Source organism: Lepidochelys olivacea, assembly GCF_965140295.1.
Source record: "Lepidochelys olivacea isolate rLepOli2 genome assembly, chromosome: 5".
NCBI classification, from domain to species: Eukaryota; Metazoa; Chordata; order Testudines; family Cheloniidae; genus Lepidochelys; species Lepidochelys olivacea.
In genome coordinates this window covers 129,090,446-129,115,501 of record NC_140415.1, presented here as the reverse complement: position 1 = coordinate 129,115,501, position 25,056 = coordinate 129,090,446, and the positions used below count along the sequence as shown (strand labels likewise).

General features: G+C 48.4%; 1 protein-coding gene across 2 annotated transcripts in view; it reads right to left on the bottom strand.

Moving 5' to 3' along the window:
* Positions 1-4,505: 4,505 nt before the first annotated feature.
* The window catches only part of SLC49A3 (solute carrier family 49 member 3), a 43,557-nt gene continuing 23,006 nt past the window's right edge, over positions 4,506-25,056 (bottom strand). Inside the window, exons 7-10 of one of the 2 annotated variants that reach the window (XM_084627880.1) lie at positions 24,610-24,762; positions 22,050-22,207; positions 19,364-19,476; positions 4,506-4,967 (exon numbers count right to left, since the gene is read on the bottom strand). In XM_084627880.1, coding sequence (XP_084484006.1) covers positions 4,816-4,967; positions 19,364-19,476; positions 22,050-22,207; positions 24,610-24,762 — 576 coding nt within the window. In that variant the 3' untranslated portion in view covers positions 4,506-4,815. The remainder of the gene's footprint in view (positions 4,968-19,363; positions 19,477-22,049; positions 22,208-24,609; positions 24,763-25,056) is intronic. The other variant, XM_084627881.1, reaches the window with a different exon arrangement.

The window sequence follows — 25,056 nt, the reverse complement described above, 5'->3', positions numbered from 1 at the left end:
ATTTTGCAGCTGCTGGTTGGTGGTGGGCATCAGCGAAACTGATATGAATCGTGTTAATTTCACTCAGCAGCTGACTGGGCCTGGGGACCATATTTCCTCTTGGAAACACCACCTGTCCATAGTCCCAAAATGAAGATTCCTAGGAATTTCCTCTTCCCTGGAAAGGCTGAAAAAATTGTTTTGTTTCGAATTGGACCGAGTCCCGTGCTGGAAATGTCAATTTCCCATGGGTAGAGTTTTAGTCCTTGGGCCTCAATCATTCCTGGCAGCACTTGCAGGTCTGTTACAGCCCCTGCGCTCGACCGGGACACTGTGCATTAGTCTAGGCCGCCGAGGGGTGAATCGCCCTTGTGTTACCATTACTGGCCTCCAACAGGTTCCCATTGACGGTTGGCCTTTGCCCCTCCTTGGGGTTCTTAGAGGTGTCATGGGCAGCATCTGCTGTGGGAAGGAGCTAAATCATCATTTTCCTGCCATGTCCAACAGTGCTAGTGCATCACATTTAACCTCACCATCTCCTGGGTAGTGAGCACAGGCCTGCTCCAGGGTCACGGTGTTTGGAGGGCAACAGGTGCCTTTGCTTGTTAAATTGTAACTATTAGAAATGGGTCATAGAATCATAGAATATCAGGGTTGGAAGGGACCTCAGGAGGTCATCTAGTCCAACCCCCTGCTCAAAGCAGGACCAATCCCCAATTAAATCATCCCAGCCAGGGCTTTGTCAAGCCTGACCTTAAAAACCTCTAAGGAAGGAGATTCTACCACCTCCCTAGGTAACGCATTCCAGTGTTTCACCACCCTCCTAGTGAAAAAGTTTTTCCTAATATCCAACCTAAACCTCCCCCACTGCAACTTGAGATCATTACTCCTTGTCCTGTCCTCTTCTACCACTGAGAATAGTCTAGAACCATCCTCTCTGGAACCACCTCTCAGGTAGTTGAAAGCAGCTATCAAATCCCCTCTCATTCTTCTCTTCTGCAGACTAAACAATCCCAGTTCCCTCAGCCTCTCCTCATAAGTCATGTGTTCCAGTCCCCTAATCATTTTTGTTGCCCTTCGCTGGACTCTCTCCAATTTATCCACATCCTTCTTGTAGTGTGGGGCCCAAAACTGGACACAGTACTCCAGATGAGGCCTCACCAATGTCGAATAGAGGGGGACGATCACGTCCCTCGATCTGCTCACTATGCCCCTACTTATACATCCCAAAACGCCATTAGCCTTCTTGGCAACAAGGGCACACTGCTGACTCATATGCAGCTTCTCGTCCACTGTCACCCCTAGGTCCTTTTCCGCAGAACTGCTGCCTAGCCATTCGGTCCTTAGTCTGTAGCTGTGCATTGGGTTCTTCCGTCCTAAGTGCAGGACCCTGCACTTATCCTTATTGAACCTCATCAGATTTCTTTTGGCCCAATCCTCCAATTTGTCTAGGTCCCTCTGTATCCTATCCCTGCCCTCCAGCGTATCTACCACTCCTCCTAGTTTAGTATCATCCGCAAATTTGCTGAGAGTGCAATCCACACCATCCTCCAGATCATTTATGAAGATATTGAACAAAACTGGCCCCAGGACCGACCCCTGGGACGCTCCACTTGACACCGGCTGCCAACTAGACATGGAGCCATTGATCACTACCTGTTGAGCCTGACAATCTAGCCAACTTTCTACCCACCTTATAGTGCATTCATCCAGCCCATACTTCTTTAACTTGCTGACAAGAATACTGTGGGAGACCGTGTCAAAAGCTTTGCTAAAGTCAAGAAACAATACATCCACTGCTTTCCCTTCATCCACAGAACCAGTAATCTCATCATAGAAGGCGATTAGATTAGTCAGGCATGACCTTCCCTTGGTGAATCCATGCTGACTGTTCCTGATCACTTTCCTCTCATGTAAGTGCTTCAGGATTGATTCTTTGAGGACCTGCTCCATGATTTTTCCAGGGACTGAGGTGAGGCTGACTGGCCTGTAGTTCCCAGGATCCTCCTTCTTCCCTTTTTTAAAGATTGGCACTACATTAGCCTTTTTCCAGCCATCCGGGACTTCCCCCGTTCGCCACGATTTTTCAAAGATAATGGCCAACGGCTCTGCAATCACAGCCGCCAATTCCTTTAGCACTCTCGGATGCAACTCATCCGGCCCCATGGACTTGTGCACGTCCAGCTTTTCTAAATAGTCCCTAACCACCTCTTTCTCCACAGAGGGCTGGCCATCTATTCCCCATGTTGTGATGCCCAGTGCAGCAGTCTGGGAGCTGACCTTGTTCGTGAAGACAGAGGCAAAAAAAGCATTGAGTACATTAGCTTTTTCCACCTCCTCTGTCACTAGGTTGCCTCCCTCATTCATTAAGGGGCCCACACTTTCCTTGGCTTTCTTTTTGTTGCCAACATACCTGAAGAAACCCTTCTTGTTACTCTTGACATCTCTCACTAGCTGCAGCTCCAGGTGCGATTTGGCCCTCCTAATTTCATTCCTACATGCCCGAGCAATATTTTTATACTCTTCCCTGGTCATATGTCCAGTCTTCCACTTCTTGTAAGCTTCTTTTTTATGTTTAAGATCCGCTAGGATTTCACCGTTAAGCCAAGCTGGTCGTCTGCCATATTTACTATTCTTTTGACACATCAGGATGGTTTGTCCCTGTAACCTCAACAGGGATTCCTTGAAATACAGCCAGCTCTCCTGGACTCCTTTCCCCTTCATGTTAGTCCCCCAGGGGATCCTACCCATCCATTCCCTGAGGGAGTCGAAGTCTGCTTTCCTGAAGTCCAGGGTCCGTATCCTGCTGCCTACCTTTCTTCCCTGTGTCAGGATCCTGAACTCAACCAACTCATGGTCACTGCCTCCCAGATTCACATCCACTTTTGCTTCCCCTACTAATTCTTCCCGGTTTGTGAGCAGCAGGTCAGGAAAAGCTCCCCCCCGCAGTTGGCTCCTCTAGCACTTGCACAGGAAATTGTCCCCTACGCTTTCCAAAAACTTCCTGGATTGTCTATGCACCGCTGTATTGCTCTCCCAGCAGATATCAGGAAGATTAAAGTCACCCATGAGAACCAGGGCATGCGATCTAGTAGCTTCTGCGAGCTGCCGGAAGAAAGCCTTATCCACCTCATCCCCCTGGTCCGGTGGTCTATAGCAGACTCCCACCACTACATCACTCTTGTTGCTCACACTTCTAAACTTAATCCAGAGACACTCACGTTTTTCTGCAGTTTCATACCGGAGCGCTGAGCAGTCATACTGCTCCCTTACATACAGTGCTACTCCCCCACCTTTTCTGCCCTGCCTGTCCTTCCTGGACAGTTTATAACCATCCATGACAGTACTCCAGTCATGTGAGTTATCCCACCAAGTCTCTGTTATTCCAATCACGTCATAATTCCTTGACATCAGCAGGACCTCCAGGTCTCCCTGCTTGTTTCCAAGGCTTTGTGCATTCATATATAAGCACTTGAGATAACCTGCTGATCGCCCCTCATTCTCAGTATGAGGCAGGAGCCCTCCCCTCACAGACATTCCTGCCTGTGCTTCCTCCCGGTATCCCGCTTTCCCACTTACCTCAGGGCTTTGGTCTCCTTCCCCTGGTGAACCTAGTTTAAAGCCCTCCTCACTAGGTTAGCCAGCCTGCTCGCAAAGATGCTCTTCCCTCTCTTCGTCAGGTGGAGCCCGTCTCTGCCCAGCACTCCTCCTTCATGGAACACCATCCCATGGTCAAAGAATCCAAAGCCTTCTCTCCAACACCACCTGCGTAGCCATTCGTTGACTTCCACGATTTGACGGTCCCTATCCCAGCCTTTTCCTTCTACGGGGAAGATGGACGAGAACACCACTTGTGCCTCAAACTCCTTTATCCTTCTTCCCAGAGCCACATAGTCCGCAGTGATCCGCTCAAGGGTTTGTGTTAAGGTTAAGGTTCAGCAACAGGCTAGAAATGAATTCTGCACCACTAACCATATGGCAGGTGAGTGGGTGGAGTGAGGGTGGTATAAAACCCAGTCTCGTAACATGCGCTGACTCTTAATCTCTCCTTCTCCGGGAGCGGGGGGGAGGGTCAATTCTCCTTTACATTTGGTGCTTAAATATCAGGGCTGTCCCTCGCATGTCTACTGGTAAAGATGCTGCAGGTGATTTTAGAAGCATGTGCTGTGCCCAGCATCGGAGCTTACAGAACATTGAACAAACCAGCAGCAGGCAAAGATAAAACCCACCTGCCCAGTTTTTACTACCCCCATCCCTTGATGAAAGGTCACCCCAAGCCATCAGAATTGTCATACTGATCAGAACCATGGTCCTTCGAGGCCAGTGTTCTGTCTCTAGCAGTGGCCAGCAGCAGATACCTCAGAGGAAGATGCAGTGTAGGTACAGACAAACTGCCCCACCCCACTCCCCACTTCTCTCACCCCAACCTCTAGTATTTAAACAATGGCCTTAACTCCTGAAACGTGAGGTTTATCTCCCTTGCAATACTTCAGCATTACTATTTCAACTAAATATTCTTATCTCTGTAGATGTCCAATCCATCTTTGGTTCTTTTAATCACTTTAGCAAGATCCAAATAGCACAAATCCCCCTCCCTTGCATCTTGTCCTAAAAGCCCAGCTTGGGCTGTGGTGGAGAACCACAGGGACAGACAACACTCCAGCTCCTCTGTCATCAAACTTGGTGTAGCATTTGTATTGTCGTAGCACCTATAAGATCCATACCAGGCTTGGGGCCCCAGCGTGCCAGCTGAATGCACAGGTGTGACTGGCCCTTTCCCACAGAGATTAGTCCTTTTTTCCCAGCATTCTAGTGTACAGTTGTAAATAAGACATTTTAGGCTTCAGGAGCTGTTGCTTCTATTCCAATTTTGTTGACTGAGGTGGCATTCGATGCTTCGGCATGGAGTCTCTTGTAGTCGGAGTGGAAGAAGATAACATAGAAGCAGGCTACAACACTGCATGCTCCAGCCATCACCAGCGTGGAAACTGTATACAAAGAAATAACCACGTTAGAAAGTGAACGTCACTTGTCAAGGTTCCTTCCCCACTCTGAACTCTAGGGTACAGATGTGGGAACCTGTATGAAAACCCCCCAAGCTTACTTTTACCAGTTTAGGTTAAAACTTCCCCAAGGTACAAACTATTTTACCCTTTGCCCTTGGACTTCCACTGCCACCACCAAACGTTTATCTGGGTTTATTGGGAAAATGTTGTTTGGAAACGTCTTTCCCCCCAAAATCCTCCCAACCCTTGCACCCCACTTCCTGGGGAAGGTTTGGTAAAAATCCTCACCAATTTGCATAGGTGACCACAGACCCAAACCCTTGGATCTTAGAACAATGAAAAAAGCATTCAGTTCTTGAAAAGAAACATTTTAATAGACGAAACAGTAAAAAGAATCACCTCTGTAAAATCAGGATGGTAGATACCTTACAGGGTAATTAGATTCAAAACATAGGGAATCCCTCTAGGCAAAACCTTAAGTTACAAAAAAGACACACAGACAGGAATATTCATTCTATTCAGCACAACTTAATTTCTCAGACATTTAAAGAAATCATAATCTAACGCATATCTAGCTAGATTACTTACTAAGTTCTAAGACTCCATTCCTGTTCTGTCCGTGGCAAAAGCATCACCCAGACTGACCCTTTGTTTTTTCCTGCCCCCAGCTTTTGAAAGTATCTTGTCTCCTCATTGGTCATTTTGGTCAGGTGCCAGCGAGGTTATCCTAGCTTCTTAACCCTTTACAGGTGAGAGGATTTTTCCTCTGGCCAGGAGGGATTTTAAAGGGGTTTACCATTCCCTTTATATTTATGACACATCCCCCAAATCACACCTAGGGTGAAACGCTGGCTGGGATTTCTTCCTGGAAAAAAGAGTTAATATGACACATGCACCTCTAAATATACTACCAAGTACATAAAGACTAACAATATTTTCCACATCTCAAGGACGATTTTAACCAGTTGATTCTGGGAAACTTTCATGGGAGAGTGCATCAGCCACTTTGTTAGAAGCTCCTGAGATGTGTTGTATCTTGAAATCAAAATCTTGGAGAGCTAAACTCCACCGAAGAAGTTTTTTGTTATTTTCTTTGACGGTGTGAAGCCACTTCAGTGCACCATGGTCGGTTTGCAGGTGAAAACGCCGTCCCCAAACATATGGGCGTAGCTTTTCCAGAGCGTAGACAATGGCGTAACATTCTTTTTCACTGACTGACCAGTTGCTTTCCCTCTCAGACAGTTTTTTGCTGAGAAAAACTACAGGGTGGAATTCTTGATCCGGTCCTTCCTGCATTAAAACTGCTCCCACACCACGCTCGGATGCATCTGTGGTTTCTAGGAACGGCTTGTCAAAGTCTGGGGCCCTTAGTACAGGGTCAGACATGAGTGTTGCTTTAAGATGGTTAAAGGCCTTCTGACACTCTTCTGTCCACTAAACGGCATTTGGCTGTTTCTTTTTGGTTAGGTCTGTTAATGGGGCGGCAATTTGGCTGTTTTGCGGTACAAATCGCCTGTAATAACCGGCCAAGGCTAAGAAGGATTGAACCTGTTTCTTTGACCTTGGGACTGGCCACTTTTGGATAGCATCCACTTTGGCCTGTAGGGAGTTGGTAGTTCCTTGACCGACCTGGTGTCCAAGGTAAGTCACTCTGTTTAGGCCTATTTGACCCTTCTTAGCCTTAACAGTTAGTCCTGCCTCCCTTATGTGCTCAAAGACCTTTTGTAGAGGTGTTCTGCCCAGGAATCCGAAAATATGGCCACATCGTCAAGGTAGGCGACTGCATATTCTCCTAATCCCACTAGGAGACCATCTACAAGTCTTTGGAAGGTGACGGGTGCATTTCGCAGCCCGAAAGGGAGTACATTAAATTCATACAGCCCGAGATGTGTGGTGAAGGCTGACCTTTCCTTGGCAGATTCATCTAGCGGTACCTGCCAGTACCCCTTGGTTAAGTCCAAGGTAGAGATGAACTGGGCCCGTCCCAGTTTAGAATCATAGAATCATAGAATATCAGGGTTGGAAGGGACCCCAGAAGGTCATCTAGTCCAACCCCCTGCTCAAAGCAGGACCAATTTCCAGTTAAATCATCCCAGCCAGGGCTTTGTCAAGCCTGACCTTAAAAACCTCTAAGGAAGGAGATTCTACCACCTCCCTAGGTAACGCATTCCAGTGTTTCACCACCCTCTTAGTGAAAAAGCTTTTCCTAATATCCAATCTAAACCTCCCCCACTGCAACTTGAGACCATTACTCCTCGTTCTGTCATCTGCTACCATTGAGAACAGTCTAGAGCCATCCTCTTTGGAACCCCCTTTCAGGTAGTTGAAAGCAGCTATCAAATCCCCCCTCATTCTTCTCTTCTGCAGGCTAAACAATCCCAGCTCCCTCAGCCTCTCCTCATAACTCATGTGTTCCAGTCCCCTAATCATTTTTGTTGCCCTTCGCTGGACTCTCTCCAATTTATCCACATCCTTCTTGAAGTGTGGGGCCCAAAACTGGACACAGTACTCCAGATGAGGCCTCACCAATGTCGAATAGAGGGGAACGATCACGTCCCTCGATCTGCTCGCTATGCCCCTACTTATACATCCCAAAATGCCATTGGCCTTCTTGGCAACAGGGGCACACTGCTGACTCATATCCAGCTTCTCGTCCACTGTCACCCCTAGGTCCTTTTCCGCAGAACAGCTGCCTAGCCATTCGGTCCCTAGTCTGTAGCTGTGCATTGGGTTTCTCTAATAGTTCATCTGTGCGTGGCATTGGATAGTTGTCTGGGTGAGTTACAGCATTTAGATTACGGTAGTCCACGCAAAAACATATTTCCCCATCTGGTTTGGGAACTAGAACCACTGGAGATGCCCATGCACTTCCAGAGGGGCGGATTACACCCATCTGTAACATATCCTGGATCTCCAGTTCTATAGCAGTTTAGCTTGAGGAGACACCCAGTAAGGTTGGACTTTAATTGGGCGAGCATTACCTGTGTCAATGGAGTGGTATGCCCGTTCAGTCAGTCCTGGGGTGGCTGAGAACGTTGGCACGTAGCTAGTGCACAGCTCCTGGATCTGCTGTCACTGCATACGCCCAAGGGTCATGGAGAGGTTCACCTCTTCCATGCCACCTGCACTTTTCCCTTCATAGTAGACACCTTCAGGCCACTCAGCGTCATCTCCTCCCTGGGCTGTAAACTGACACACCTTTAATTCTCTGGAATAAAAGGGCTTTAGAGAATCCTTTCGATTGGAGGTGGGGAATGCTATGAGATAATTAACATCTCCCAGGCGGTCCTGGACCGTGAATGCCCTTCCCACGATGCTTCCATTTTATGGGCCTGGAGCGCCTTTAAGACCATGACCTGGTTTCCTACTTTGAAGGAACGCTCTCTGGCATGTTTATCATACCAGGATTTTTGCTTGAAACTAAGCAAGGCCGAACAGAGCAGATATGGAAGAACAATGCTGAATAAAGCAGCTTTATGTATAGTTTAACAAATGATACAGAGAACAAGGGAACTAGCTGGGAACTGGATTGGCTGGCTATATGGATACTTGGAGCAGCTTGCTATTGGATAAGTATGCTGGAAAAAAGGATGTATAAAAGCCTGTGTAACTTCCTGCTCTGTGTGCAGGATTTGAGATTCTATTCTCCCTGTACCTTTTTGCAGCTGCAAATAAACTTTTCTGCTTCTCCACCCCGTTGTGATTATTGGGTGTAGCACACCGGGTAGCGAACCAACTCAAGCTGTTGTTTAGCCTCTTGGCACTGGGTACCGGCAACAGCTTTTGGCGTCCTTGGGTGGGCGACGAGGCTGCTATTTAGCCTTGCCCGGACCCCTCCTGGAGGTCGAGGATTGCGGCGAGAACCGACGCCCAGCGCGCACTGGTGAGTTCATCGGGAGCCTTGGAGGAGACGTGATTTGATCGACCCCGGAGGGCACAACGGTGCAACGCATTCATATAGTGGAGAAGCAGCTGTGGACGATGGTGAAGAACCGGTCCCTTGCATAAGGTAGGAACCTTTTGAAATCCGGATTGTATGCTCTGTTGGAAACTGGGGACGCCCAGAGTTACCCTGTAGGTATGGGACAGGGACAGAGCTCGGGGGTTAGGGCACGGTTTATGCCCCTAAAATGCATTCAAGCAAACTGGAAGGTATTTGGTGCAGATCCGATGACTAAGAGCCAATTAAAATGATTCTGTAAAGTTGACTGGCCTCAATATCAACTAGAGGACCAGAAGTGGTGGCTACCAGGAGGGTCAATTAATTACAACACGATCCTCCAATTAGTTTTGTTTTGTCAGTGAATGGGAAAATGGAATTGAAATTTTTGTATGCACAAGTGTTTATGGCTTTAAGAAATAGAACAGAGCTGTAATTCTGCAGAGCTGTAATCTGACTCCGACTGGTTCAGTAGTAGCTAATGTTAGTCCCCAGACCCCCACCCCCACTGTAATGGCATAGAATCATAGAATATCAGGGTTGGAAGGGACCTCAGGAGGTCATCTAGTCCAACCCCCTGGCCAAAAGCAGGACCCATACCCAACTAAATCATCCCAGCCAGGGCTCTGTCAAGCCTGACCTTAAAAACCTCCAAGGAAAGAGATTCCACTACCTCCCTAAGCAACGCATTCCAGTGTTTCACCACCCTCCTTGTGAAAAAGTTTTTCCTAATATCCAACCTAAACCTCCCCCACTGCAACTTGAGACCATTACTCCTTGTCCTGTCCTCTTCCACCACTGAGAATAGTCTAGAACCATCCTCTTTGGAACCCCCTTTCAGGTAGTTGAAAGCAGCTGTCAAATCCCCCCTCATTCTTCTCTTCTGCAGACTAAGCAATCCCAGTTCTCTCAGCCTCTCCTCATAACTCATGTGTTCCAGACCCCTAATCATTTTTGTTGCCCTTCGCTGGACTCTTTCCAATTTATCCACATCCTTCTTGTAGTGTGGGGCCCAAAACTGGACACAGTACTCCAGATGAGGCCTCACCAATGTCGAATAGAGGGGAACAATCACGTCCCTCGATCTGCTCGCTATGCCCCTACTTATACATCCCAAAATGCCATTGGCCTTCTTGGCAACAAGGGCACACTGCTGGTTCATATCCAGCTTCTCGTCCACTGTCACCCTAGGTCCTTTTCCGCAGAACTGCTGCCTAGCCATTCGGTCCCTAGTCTGTAGCTGTGCATTGGGTTCTTCCGTCCTAAGTGCAGGACCCTGCACTTATCCTTATTGAACCTCATCAGATTTCTTTTGGCCCAATCCTCCAATTTGTCTAGGTCCCTCTGTATCCTATCCCTCCCCTCCAGCGTATCTACCACTCCTCCCAGTTTAGTGTCATCCGCAAATTTGCTGAGAGTGCAATCCACACCATCCTCCAGATCATTTATGAAGATATTGAACAAAACCGGCCCCAGGACCGACCCCTGGGGCACTCCACTTGACACCGGCTTCCAACTAGACATGGAGCCATTGATCACTACCCGTTGAGCCTGACAATCTATCCAGCTTTCTACCCACCTTATATTCATCCAGCCCATACTTCCTTAACTTGCTGACAAGAATACTGTGGGAGACTGTGTCAAAAGCTTTGCTAAAGTCAAGAAACAATACATCCACTGCTTTCCCTTCATCCAGAGAACCAGTAATCTCATCATAGAAGGTGATTAGATTAGTCAGTCATGACCTTCCCTTGGTGAATCCATGCTGACTGTTCCTGATCACTTTCCTCTCATGTAAGTGCTTCAGGATTGATTCTTTGAGGACCTGCTCCATGATTTTTCCGGGGACTGAGGTGAGGCTTACTGGCCTGTAGTTCCCAGGATGCTCCTTCTTCCCTTTTTTAAAGATTGGCATTACATTAGCCTTTTTCCAGTCATCCGGGACTTCCCCCGTTCGCCATGAGTTTTCAAAGATAATGGCCAATGGCTCTGCAATCAAAGCCGCCAGTTCCTTTAGCACTCTCGGATGCAACTCATCCGGCCCCATGGACTTGTGCACATCCAGTTTTTCTAAATAGTCCCTAACCACCTCTTTCTCCACAGAGGGCTGGCCATCTATTCCCCATGTTGTGATGCCCAGCACAGCAGTCTGGGAGCTGACCTTGTTTGTGAAGATAGAGGCAAAAAAAGCATTGAGTACATTAGCTTTTTCCACCTCCTCTGTCACTAGGTTGCCTCCCTCATTCATTAAGGGGCCCACACATTCCTTGGCTTTCTTCTTGTTGCCAACATACCTGAAGAAACTCTTCTTGTTACTCTTGACATCTCTCGCTAGCTGCAGCTCCAGGTGCGATTTGGCCCTCCTAATTTCATTCCTACATGCCCGAGCAATATTTTTATACTCTTCCCTGGTCATATGTCCAGTCTTCCACTTCTTGTAAGCTTCTTTTTTATGCTTAAGATCTGCTAGGATTTCACCGTTAAGCCAAGCTGGTCGCCTGCCATACTTACTATTCTTTCGACACATCGGGATGGTTTGTCCCTGTAACCTCAACAGGGATTCCTTGAAATACAGCCAGCTCTCCTGGACTCCTTTCCCCTTCATGTTAGTCCCCCACGGGATCCTACCCATCCGTTCCCTGAGGGAGTCGAAGTCTGCTTTCCTGAAGTCCAGGGTCCGTATCCTGCTGCTTACCTTTCTTCCCTGTGTCAGGATCCTGAACTCAACCAACTCATGGTCACTGCCGCCCAGATTCCCATCCACTTTTGCTTCCCCTACTAATTCTTCCCGGTTTGTGAGCAGCAGGTCAAGAAAAGCTCCCCCCCTAGTTGGCTCCTCTAGCACTTGCACCAGGAAATTGTCCCCTATGCTTTCCAAAAACTTCCTGGATTGTCTATGCACCGCTGTACTGCTCTCCCAGCAGATATCAGGAAAATTAAAGTCACCCATGTGTCCCCTTCGGCCCCCACACCGCCACCTTATAAGGGTAGGATGCCTCGGGTTACAGAGATTGCCCCCTCGGTGGGACTCTATCCTTTGCTTACAGAGACTGTTGTGGCTTGCCCAGGGGCAGACGGACGTCAGGCTACCACTATGTAAGTTTACACCCATGTGCCATTCAATCCAATAGACTTAGCAGCTTTTAAAACACAGGCTGGGGAATTCTCAACGAACCCAAGCAGGTTTATTTCAGTCTTTGAAGGGTGCCTTAGTAGTCATAAGCTGGATTGGGACAACTGTAATATCCTCCTGAGAACTCTGTTGTCTGAGGTAAAGGAATCAGGTTACAGGCAAGGGGAGCGTCAGCGTTCAAGCGGGAAAAAAAAAAAAAGGGAAAGGAAGCTATCTGTCAAGTTCCTACCCCAAGTAATTGTAAGTGGCTCAGGGCATTTCTGGGTATGGCAGGCTTTTGCAGGATATGGATCCCAGAGTTTGGACTGTGGACTAAACCCCTGTACGACTGTGTAAAAGGAGCAGATCATGACCCCTTCTGTTGGACCCCAGAGGCTGGCAGGGCATTTAAAATCCTGAAAAGAAAATTGATGGAAGCCCCGGCTCTGGGCCTGCCGGATCTCTCTAAGCTGTTTCAGTTGTATGTACATGAACGAAAGGGGGTGGCCCTAGGAGAGCTCACACAGCTGTTAGGAGCATGGAGACATCCCGTGGCTTATTTTTCTAAGCAACTGGATCAGGTTGCAAAGGGTTGGCCGGCATGTTTACGGGTGGTCGCAGCTACTGCCCTAGTGCTTGAGGAAGCCGAGAAGCTAACATTGGGAGGGGTTATGCAAATCTATACTCCCCATATGGTCCAAGGCTTATTGGATGCAAAGGGTGGGCTCTGGCTCACCCAGGCTTGGATTGCTCGGTACCAGGCTAAGCTGTTAGAGAACTCTGAAGTCACCCTACAGCCTTGCCCCTCCCTTAACCCAGCCACTCTCTTGCCAGAAACAGAGGAACAGAAACATGACTGTTTAGAGCTCATAGATGTCCAGTACTCCAGCTGTCCGGATTTAAAGGATGTACCCCTCCCAAATGCAGATTATGAGTGGTACACTGATGGTAGCAGTACTGGGCAAAGGAGGGAGGGTTATGCTGTTGTGACCCTCCATGACACTGTGGAAGCTGAAGGTTTGCCTGCTGGGACCTCTGCCCAGCTTGCCGAACTAATAGCCCTGACCCGTGCACTTGAACTGTCAAAAGGAAAGCGGGTCAACATTTTTACTGATTCAACGTATGCTTTTGGTGTGCTGCATACTCATGCTAGCCTATGGAAGCAAAGGGGAATGCTGACAGCCCAAGGCTCCCCAGTCAAGTACAGGCCCCAAATCCTCCAGCTCCCAGAAGCCGTACAACTTCCCTCAGAAGCGGCGGTGGTACACTGTAAAGCCCATCAAAGGGAGGATCAAGATGTGGCCAGAGGTAACGCCCGGGCAGATAGAGAGGCTAAGCATGCTGCCACCCTGCCATCCCCTCAGACTGAGAACGCCCATATGCATGCCCTTATCCCATCAGTAGGGGAGCTTCCAACCCCTCAGTACTCTGGGGAGGAGAGACAGCTAACTGACAAACTCGGTCTCCGGGAAAAGGAGGGATGGCTCCATTCCCCAGAAAGGAAGGTCCTCTTACCAAAGGGCCTGATCCGGCCAGTGCTGCAGAAACTACATCAAACCACTCATGATGGAAGGGAAGCACTTATCCAGCTAATGGGAAAATACTTTATCACTTCCGGACTCCAACCCCTGGCTGCCCAGGTACAAGCGGACTGCTTAGTCTGCCAAAAGAATAACCCCCGACCGGGACATCCTGTGCCACCAGCTGCCCTAGAACCCACTCCGGGCCCCGGACAAGTGTGGCAAATAGACTTTACTGAATTTCCCTGGACCCAAGCATTCAAATATCTCCTTGTCATAGTGGATCAGTTCAGCGGATGGCCAGAAAACTTCCCATGCCGTAATTGCACTGCCAGAACAGTGGCCCCCAAGTTTGTTAAGGAGATCATTCCTCGCTTTGGACTCCCCCCGTGGATGGAATCTGACAACGGGACACACTTCACGTCAAAAATCATTCAAAGCATCTTACATGCCTTACAGATCCCCTGGAAACTCCATACGCCCTGGAGACTGCAAGCCAGTGGTGTAGTGGAGCATACCAATCAGACCCTTAAACGGCATCTCTCAAAAGTGCACCAAGAAGCCTCACTGCAATGGCCTGATGCTTTGCCCCTTGTCCTACTTCGTATCCGCGTTCTCCCAAAGGGTAGATTAGGGCTTAGTCCCTTTGAAATTATGTTTGGAAGGGCATGGCCTATGAATGGCATCCCGGTTCTGTCAGGGGAATGGGAGCTGGGTAATGTTTTTTTGTCACAGTATATGTGTTCCCTGTCTGCTGTTCTCTTCTCTCTTCACAGGTATACCAAGGATTCCCAGCCTCTCCCCTTGGACTCTCCCATCCACTCCTTACAGCCCGGTGACTCTGTGCTTGTTTGTACCTGGAAAGACGAGCCTCTCCAGGAAAAGTGGAAAGGACCCTATACCATCCTGCTGATCTCCCATAAAGCGGCAAAGATCGAGGGACACAAGAACTGGATCCATCACTCTCGTCTGAAGGCAGTACCTGCCCCCTTGTCAGCAGAACAGTGGACCGTCAACCTGCTGACTCCTCATCTAGTGATGATCTCGGGCTAAAGCTACTGTTTAAAAGACACAAATAGCAGGCACCTTTATGCTAAAATGGGCCCACCCAGGTACTGGAGACCCTGGGTTGAAAAGACTCTGGTGATAATTAATTGGGTAACATTGTTATTCTCTGTATTGTTATTTCCAAACTGTGCATATCGGAAGCATAACTCCTTTGTTTCGCTTGCACACCATGTTGCTACTTTAACAAACCAGACTGATTGCTGGGTATGTGCTCCAACTCCACTGTCCCCCAAAACGGGAATGCCCCTTGACTTGCTGCCCTTGACCCTAGCAGAATTAGCTGCCACCAAAGAGCAGGAAAGAACGGACTCGCCGTTCTGGAATAAGACTTCTTTACAGCAAGCCACCTCTCAGGACCAGGAGTATTCAGTTGCAGTACTCACTGAGGGAGTGTTATGTTTTACCCGAAACCAGTCTGATCACTGTGGTCGTCCTGTGGGAAAAAGCTCCTGTGTTATTACACAGTGGGCTGATGGGTATAGGATAAAGACCAAATGGGGAGGCCAACAGTGTGGGTGTAATGGTTCCTCCCCTTTTAGGGAAACTCTTACAAATACTCTTACCACAAAAGAAAGGTTTGGAAATATAACTTGCCGTCCAGTTAATATCTCCAATGTAGCAAGCCAATGGTGGGTTTGTAGTGGTCCCTATGGCGAGCGTAATTTGAATGGCACAATTAGAAACGCCCCCACTTGTACCCAATCAGGAGGATGGGATGCCCCCTTAGGGGCATATGAACTGTTTGGAAAAGCAGCCAAAGCAGCCTTAAATATCCCAGGAATCCTCTAAAAAAAACAGTCCTTACTGGGCCCTACAAGGTCACTATTTTGTATGTGGCCGAAAGGCTTACAAGGTGCTGCCACCCAATTGGACAGGTAGCTGTTATATAGCTCATGGAGTTCCTCATCTGTCAATAACTGCCACACTGCCCAAAGGAAAGATTAGAAATGCCCGAGACACCTCTGTTGAGTCACGAGAAAAGACCCTGCAATGACTGACTACGGCATTGGAGAGCAATATGAAGAATTCCCTCACAACCGAGAAGCTTGTAGGGTGCTCTGTACTGGGAATAGTGCCACTGTTTACCGGGCCAGCCATGGCATGCATAGGCCGCTATACTGTAAGGCTGCAAATGGTACTTGAGAAAGTGGCCTAAAGAAAGAGGTACAGCAGCTCAGGACGTTTTCCCTCCAAAACAGGCTGGCTTTGGACTATCTCTTGGCATCCCAAGGAGGGGTTGGTTCCCTCATCGGGCCCCGATGTTGTGTATATGTAAATGATAGCAGTTATGAGATCTATGAAAAGGTGGTAAAGGCTGAGGCCCATGCCCGAGCCAGAGCACAGGTTGCCTATACTGCCCCAGAGAGCGATTGGTTGCAAATCTTGTTTTCAGGCTGGAGTTTGTCGTCTTGGCTTGGTGGTTTATTTAGCCTGTTATTGAAACTTCTCTTTCCTGTATTGCTTGTATTACTGGTATTATGCTGTTCAGTATCATGTGTTAGGGCCCTTTTGCAGAAGTTAATAAGTCATTCTCTTCAGGGCTATCACAAAGTGCTTATGCAAAGTCCTATTGTAAAGAAATAAGTAGCCCAACTGAGAAAACTCAGAGCCAAGGTTGTTGAGTGTTCTCAAAGGAGGAAGTTGTTGGGGACACTGGGGCATGGCCATTAGGTAACTCGAGGGGATGGAAGACCACAAGAGTCGATGAAGCCCCTTTGCACTAGGCCCAAGTGTCCTTGGCCCCCCCTTGCCTGGAGGCACTCGCAGCAGCTCTGCGTACTAGGCCCTAGTGTCCTTGGCCCCCCGGCCTGGAGGCGCTCACAGCAGTTATGCTGAGGATCTGCAACAATATGTTGCAGAGTCAGACTGCCTGAAAGTAAGCAAGGCCGAACAGGGCAGATATGGGAGAACAATGCTGAATAAAGCAGCTTTATGTATAGTTTAACAAATGATACAGAGAACAAGGGAACTAGCTGGGAACTGGATTGGCTGGCTATATGGATACTTGGAGCAGCTTGCTATTGGATAAGTATGCTGGAAAAAAGGTTGTATAAAAGCCTGTGTAACTTCCTGCTCTGTGTGCAGGATTTGAGATTCTATTCTCCCTATACCTTTTTGCAGCTGCAAATAAACTTTTCTGCTTCTCCACCCCGTTGTGATTATTGGGTGTAGCACACCGGGTAGCGAACCAACTCAAGCTGTTGTTTAGCCTCTTGGCACTGGGTGCCGGCAACACTATGAACAGAGCTAGGTGTCATGGCTTGTTTAGCCTGGCTGCAGGTGACCATTCCCACCCTCTTGGCCCACTTCACATGATTGGCCAAGTCTTCCCCCAACAGCATGGGGATGGGATAATCATCATAGACTGCAAAAGTCCATGTTCCTGACCAGCCCTGGTACTGGACAGGCAACTTGGCTGTAGGCAAATTGAAAGAGTTGGACTTGAAGGGTTGAATCATCACTTGGATCTCTGGGTTGATTAAATTGGCGTCCACTAAGGAAGCATGGATAGCTGACTCTTGTGCTCCAGTGTCCCTCCATGCGGTGCCCTTCTTCCCGCCCACACTCACAGTTTCCCTCTGCTCCAAGGGTATCTGGGAGGTATCTGGGCCTGAGGACCTTTGGTGTGATTCCGGTGCAATGAACTGTAATCTGTTGGGGTTCTTGGGGCAGTTGGGCCCAAATGCCCTGGCTCGTTACATTTAAAACATCGTCCAGCTGATGGGTCACTGGGGCGAGGTGGGTTGCTGGAGAACAGTGTGGCGGGACGATAAGGTGGCTGGAGGGTTCCTTGGGGGGTAGGTGGGGCCTTGGGCAGCCCCTGGTAAGAGGTTGTCCCTTCTGGTATCCGTTCCAACTGCGACCAGTTTTTTTCTTCTCTGCCACCTCCACCCATTTGGCTCCAATCTCCCCTGCCTCGATTACAGTTTTGGGTTTCCCATCTAGGATGTACCTTTCTATTTCCTCAGGAACACCCTCCAAGAACTGTTCCATTTGCATGGAGGATACATCCATCAATGGCTATTAATCATAGAATCACAGAATATCAGGGTTGGAAGGGACCTCAGGAGGTCCAATTGGGCCAATCCCCAATTTTTGCTCCAGATCCCTAAATGGCCCCCTTCAAGGATTGAACTCACAACCCTGGGTTTAGCAGGCCAATGCTCAAACCACTGAGCTATCCCTCCCCCATTAGCCAGGATGGGCAGGGATGCAAAACTGCTGCACATCACAGAATATTTTTAAAAGGTAAACAAACTAGGAAATTACATTAGAAAAACTGTTATAAGAACAAGGAGTTGATTAGGGTGCAGTTAAAGCACTCAAAAATTAGGAAATGCTAGAATCAAGGTTGCCTGTGCAACCTTAATTCTGCCCCTTGTGTGTGTGCATTACAATAGTCTAATTACATGATCACACTTTTTCCTACAGGACCCCTGCCTCATTCATGCACAGGATGGATACCCGATGGGCAGAATTAAGGTTACACGGGCAACTAAATCTCGCATTCCCCACCTTTGGCCTGCTTGACTTTGCAACCCAAGCAACACACTTTTAACGCAGTTTGTTCTGTAACACGAAAGGACAGTTTGCTGGCATATACAGGCCAACTATGCTTTCAACTAAATGCACTCTGCAGCTAACAGCCGTATGCCCAACTTGCATCTAAGGAAGGTGATGCTGCGATGGAAAAGCAAAATCTATTAGGCAGTCCTGGATGATTTTGTTGTCTGCTCTGGTGTTAATGCTTGTTTGTGTCATTGCTGTAGGACTGCCGGCAGGTCCAGTATCTGCTACAGGCTTTCCTTCCTGCTGCCTGTCTACTTCTAGCTGGTGAGGGACACTAGGTCCACACATGTTTCTTTAGGAAGTTCAGGCATGACAAGCCATGCAGCTGCAGCACTGGGGGACATGGCGTTTATCTATCCTAGTAGATTATGAAGACTGAGTTAGTGGCACATTGGGAACAGCATCAGCTAAAGGGGTTGCAGGGCTAAGGTTTCATAGAGCCGGGCTCCCTAAGCAGCTCTGCAGCTCCTAAACGAGCTCATGCCCCATTGCAGCACAGCAGAATGCACCGCCATAGCTCTTCTTCTGAGGAAGCTCCCTCAGCTCCTGTTGCTAATAGTGGGTCAGCTAGCCCCTGCCTCATGGCCAGCCCATCTCGTCCCCTTGCCACCTCCATCCTCACTCCACTGTTCCAGCTCCCCCACCCCCAGAATTGTCTCCATTGTTGTACCATGTTACGGCTGTGTCGTGCTGCCCGGTTTTGTAGTGCCTAGTATTGCTGCTTTGTCAAGTTGTGCAATTGCAGAGTTCTGCTGGAGATCCCGTGAGACATGCAGTGTTTGGAGACATGCACGCACTGCAAGTCAGTTACATGAAGCTCCAAAAAGGGATCAGGCTTCTCCAGGGTGGGAGGAAGGGAACCGTTTAAATTGGATTGTTTAGCAACATTATTGGCATCCGACGTGGCTTTTCATTCCACCCTCCCACCTGGAAACTGCTGTCATAGCAATGACAGCAGGGGAAGCACCAGCAAGTGGGGTGTGAGAAATAGCTGCTGGCTCCCAGTTTGCCAGCCCAGCGTCAGCCCAAGGGATGGTAATGAAGCATATTCCAACAGGAATCCATTCCGTGGCACAGTAAGGAACTCTGGTCATAGACTGCCTGGGGATCGGGTAGGACACCCCTCAGTTATACACATCAATGCGTTTTAAGACAAGGGGGCACTTACCTGTCCAGTCTAACGCTCCACCTTCCTCAATGTCACAGGTAGAGAATGGAGCCGTGGAAATCTGCACCGTGAGGGCTTGCACTAGAAGCATTAAGATCACTCCTTGGATCTGACTGCACAGAGACAAACCATCATTGAGCTAATCTCCTAGTCCTGATTCATCAGTCCCATAGCCAAAGCAGGGCCACCCCTCAGGCAGATGGAGTCTCCCCTTGCACAGCTAGCTTCTCATCTGTAAGCGGGGACGGGGACAGTTATGATTAATTCTCCAAGGGCCTTTCATCCCCTTGTCTGGTATGATGAAGCTACCCAAAGGCAGTTATTAGGTTAAGCCTTTGTCTCGTGTGTAGACAAGAATACAATTAACAAACATCCAGTAATGTAGTACTTTTGAAAATTTTATACACAGATGTACAATAGGCAGAGACCACGAGCACTTAACCAAGCACACAAGCCTACATAAAGGGCAGTGTTTCTAGTGTGTGGAGGATTGCATCCCAGAGATATGCATTAGAGTATGAATAACAGGATGCCACGGCTGCCACCACACCTCCTGTCAAACCACACCCTTTTGGACTGTTAAAAGTGGTGGCTTGGCAAGTGGTAGAGGCTTAAAATTCTCTTCCCCACTGCTCCACTGAGCAGAAGAAAAACTTGCTCCCACCCTGCTCATCTTGGAGTGGGGCCATAACAAGCCACACAACCAATCAAACAGAGAGGCCAATTGTGAAAAGGTCTGGTAATCCCTGCTTTAGACTCTGGAGGGTGCCCTGTGTTTGTTTTCCTGAATCTTTCTCCTGGCCTGTGGGCAAGTGCACCCCCGGCTACAGCCCAGAGCAGTAATGTCAGAATCTCCATTGTAAATTCAGCACTACTGCATCCCGTTAAAGGAGAACCTATCTCTAAAGCACGTTGCCCAAGACACAGCCAGGCGACTGTAGAAGGAAATGTTCCAATCCCGTTAACTGATTAAATAGGTATCTAAGCCAGTGGAAGACCAAGTGTGATTGACTCATGACGGATGCCACCATACTTCTGTCTGTCCCAGAGGAGCATTTTGACCAAATCTGGGCCAGTAGGACAGCAATATGCAACATCCTCTATGCTTCACCTTGAAGTTCTCCCCACTGCTCAGGGATCATCTGTTCTTTTTGCTGGGGAAGTAGGTTTTCAAAGCTTCGTAGATTTCAAGACCAGAAGTGGTTGTCTAGTCTGACCTCCTGCATGACAGGCAAAGGAACTTCCCCAAAATAATTCCTAGAACAGATTTTTTAGAAGAATATACAATCCTGATTTTAAAAGGGTTGGTGAAGGAGAATCTACCATGACCTTTGGTAAATTCAGAGGTGAAAGTAAGCCGGTATGGTCCAGTAAGGCATACCGGCAAGAGCTGGTGTGCCGTGCCGGACTAGACCAACTTCCCCAGGCTGGTGATTTAAAGGGCCTGGGGCTCCCTTCGGCAGCCGGAGCCCCATGCCCTTTACATCGCTGCCAGAGCCCTGGGGTAGCAGTGGCAAGGCTCCGGCAGTGATTTAAAGGGCCCCGGGCTCCAGCCGCTGCTACCGCAGTGGACCCCCAGGCCCTTTAAATATCCGCCTGAACCCTGGGGTAGCAGTGGCAGCTGGGAGCCCCTGGGGCTCTGTCGGCGATTTAAAGGGCCCGGGACTCTGCTGTGGTAGTGGTGGCCTGGGCCCTTCAAATCGCCCCTGAGCCCAGGGGGCTCCCAGCCGCCTCTGCAGCTGGTAGCTCTGGGGGCCAGGGGATCACAGCCACTGCTACCACAGCTGGAGCCCCGAGGCCTTTAAATCTTGATTTAAAGGCCCTGAGTATTTAAAGGCCCCGCCTCTTCTGGTTGAGGCCACGCCCCCTGCTCAGGACTCCAGCATACCAGTAAGTCCTTTAAGTTACTTTCACCCCTGGGTAAATTGTTCCAAACTGTTACAAATGTATGATATATTTCCAGTCTGAATTTGTTTAGCTTCAACTTCCAGTCATTGGGGCATGTTAGGCCTCCCTCTGCTAGACTGAGATAGGTACATCATGATCCAGTGGCTAGAAACTGAAGCACGGGGCAGTGTTGTCTCAACAGGTGTCAAAGCTAGCTGTTAAGAGAGGCTGTTTCCGAACTTCACACAGAGCGGGACTGATCCTGAGCTCCCACTGGACTTTCTCTTTGTCCCCTCCCATACACCAGTCCCACAGCTCTCTTTACGTCTAGCTAGTTGTCTTTTGCAGCGACTCCTTTGAATAGCTCCCTCCAGCAACATGAAACTATCACGGCCAGTTGCAGTGAATCAGCTGTACAGCATCAACCAGCGTTCTCAGAGCAGCTGGGATCCTTTTACCTTCCACCTCAGACCACATACTGACAGCTGGCTGCTACCAGCATTGACTTCACTCATTGTCGTAGGTAATGGAGGTGGAAGAAACTGGTAATGTGACTAGAACATAGCGCTCTGCTGTTCTTTATCTGCAAGATGCTGCTGTTGATGGCTGAACTACATGGTCTGCAGTTTCCACGGTATGCATCCGATGAAGTGAGCTGTAGCTCACGAAAGCTCATGCTCAAATAAATTGGTTAGTCTCTAAGGTGCCACAAGTACTCCTTTTCTTTTTGCGAATACAGACTAACACGGCTGTTACTCTGAAACCATACATTTCTGTTGAGTCTGACTAGGTGACTTACCTTGAAACAAAAATGAAGCCTGTGGATGTTCCCTCTCCCACGGGGTAGGAGCATTCTACCGCTAGCTCCATAGCAATGGGGTAGATAGAAAAGCCAAAGAACCCAAACAGCGAGCTGATCAGAGCCAGTGGAATGGCTTGATTCCTGAACTGAGACATCTGCAGTGAGAGAGAGTGGCAAGGCATTACATCAGCACAGCTGCATGGCAAGTCTGCGGGGTGCTTCGAGTCAACATCAGGCAGTCACCAATATGAAGTCCACGGTATTTACCATTTCTGTTGGCGGCCTCCCCACCTTCCCTAAAGCTCTCAAATGTGACCTATTTGCATGGAACTGTGTGTTAGGGGATGGAGACATTCGTTTTCTTGTATGCTTGGCCCCCGCAGCTCCTACTGACGTCAATGGAGCTGGGGCAGTGTGTGTGTGAGTGTGTGTGTGTGGGGGGGGAATCAGCACTTTGGAAAGTCAGGCTTTTGTTTCGTGCAGGGGCAATGACCCAGTGGAGGCTCAGTTTGGCCTCCAGAGAGATGGGAGCTCAGAAAATTACCAGGGTTTAAGTTCAGTTTCTTTCTGTCTGTGTCCCTGGGGCATTTGAAAAACCCCAAACCAATTCCATCAACTGCTCTGATGAATTCAGCGTGGAACAAGCTCACCCCAGCTCAGAGCGAGTGGTAAAAAGTAGAGCCCAGTCCAGCCACTGAAAAAAGAGCTAAATTGGTAAGTCAGGTGGTTCCAGGGGAGAGGGCCTTCTCTTTCCTCTGCACAGTTGGTCCTGACACGTCTCATTTCTCTCCAGACGCTACTTGAGACAGTGCTGTGCAGAGAGTTGTGAGGCAGAGAAAGACACTAGGTGGACTCTTTGGCATGTCTGTAGCCAGAATGCTCCAAACACATGGCCTATCCTGCCCAGACATGCTGATTTACGAGCACTGGGCAGACAGGGACCTGCCAAGACTCTGTGCATCCACAATATCCATCAAAACTGTCAGAGTACCCAATGGATTTGGATGGCAATATTTTAACAGAGGTGTTTGTGTTGTCACAGCATCTAGGAACCCCAGCCTTGGGCAAGAGCCCCATTGGGCAAGGTGCTGTACAAACACGTGGCAAAAAGACCTAACTCTGCTCTAAGTAGCTTAAGTAGTTCACCGTCCCCAACATTTTAGTACAATATTAGGAAGTGGTTTTTTGTTTCTTCTGGATCAGCATCACTTCCGTTCTGTATCTATATAGTAGAACCCCTCAGGAATGGAGGTTGTTCGTAAGACTGAAATGTTAATAACTCTGAACAAAATCTTATGGCTGTTCTTTCAAAAGTTTACAACTGAACCGTGACTCAACACAGCTCTGAAACTTTACTATGCAGAAAAAAATGCTACTTTCCCTTTATTTTTTTTTGGTAGTTTATGTTTAACACAATACTGTATCTGCCATTTCTTTTTGGTCTCTGCTGCTGCCTGATTGCGCGCTTCTGGTTCCAAATGAGGTGTGGGGTTGACCGGTCAGTGTGTAACTCTGAGGTTCTACTGCCTGAGTGCAGATGGATGCTGTGTTTATCACCCCCTCAGGGAAGGAGGGATCCGCCTGTGGAGAAGGCATCAACTGAGAGATCTGGGGGTCTAATGAAGCTTGGCCACAGACATCTTGTACAATGTCAGGCGAGTCACTGTGCCTCTCTTTACAGTGGGGTTATAAAGGTACTCGACTCACAGGGGTATTGTGAGGCATATTTCAGTCATGTTTGTGGAGCATGTTGAGATTTTAGAGACAGAAGAAGCTATGGATCTAGTGCTCTAGTATCAGTCCATCGAAGAACTAAGAGCCTGCCACCAGCCGTACCCACAAAAATGGCCTGACGCTTGCCATGTCTACTTTACAGTCCTGTGCTCGATTCCCCTTGGAGCAATTCCACATGTAGGAGGGCTTTGCTGTCTCTGGCAAACATTTCCATCATCTTTGAATGTATGGACTTGTGCGCTACCTGGGATAAAAGCCATTAACACTCATGCGTCAGGGCCTAAACTGATCTCTAGCTGAGTTCAGGAGATGACTTCCCCTAACCCTGGTCTCTGTGGGATGGGCTGCCCAGTTAGATGCATTACACAGAGTTCCCTGCCTTCCTTGGTCATCTGGTATTGGCCACTGTCAGAGCCAGCAGGCAGGATTAGGTGTTTAATGATACTTAGCAATTCAAATGCTTTATGCTCACAAGGCACTGCCCCGATGTTAATTAATGCTCACAACGTTCCTGGGAATTAAATAAATTAACCCCATTGCTCCAGATTGAAGAAGACAAGGCAACGGTTCCAAGGTTGCACACTGAGTTAGTGGCAGATTCTGGAAATGGTGTTCATTGAACTGCCCCAATCGGTTGGGAACAATCCCCCAAGTTATATTGTAACAAAGAACCCTATTCCTAATAAACAGAATTGTCGTCAGTGAAAGTGACCTAGTAGCGGATTGAAGTCACTGGGAGTTACTGAATGTTTTATCAGACAGCTGCAGAAATGGGCTTTAACTACATCTTTGCAGACAAGAGGAAGTGTGACGCAGAACTTACTACTGCAAATGCGATGCTGGCTAGTGCAGTCAGGCAGAAACAGACCTTGGTGGATTCTATAAATTTTCTGGTCTTGTCGACGTACAGTCCCAGAAGGAAGGCGCCAAGTAACCCAAACACAGTGAACAATGCACCATTCAGGCCTGCAAAGAACTACAGGGGAATAGAAATGAGTGTCTGAGCAACTACTATTAGGAGGTGAGAGTTAGTTACATTACCAATATTTAACCACACGGACAGGTTTATGAACAGTAGGCTGTGGGCCACCAGTCTATTTAACGTGCTTTTCCTTTGTATCCATACCAATATTGAAAACCTCCCCAGGACACGCATCTAGAATAGCAAGCAACTGGCCCAGGTGGTGACAATCCCAAAAGGTGTCCGGAGGAAATGCTCAGATCCCGTAGAGACGGGAGTGGAGTAAGACCATATGCGGATAAAAGCAGA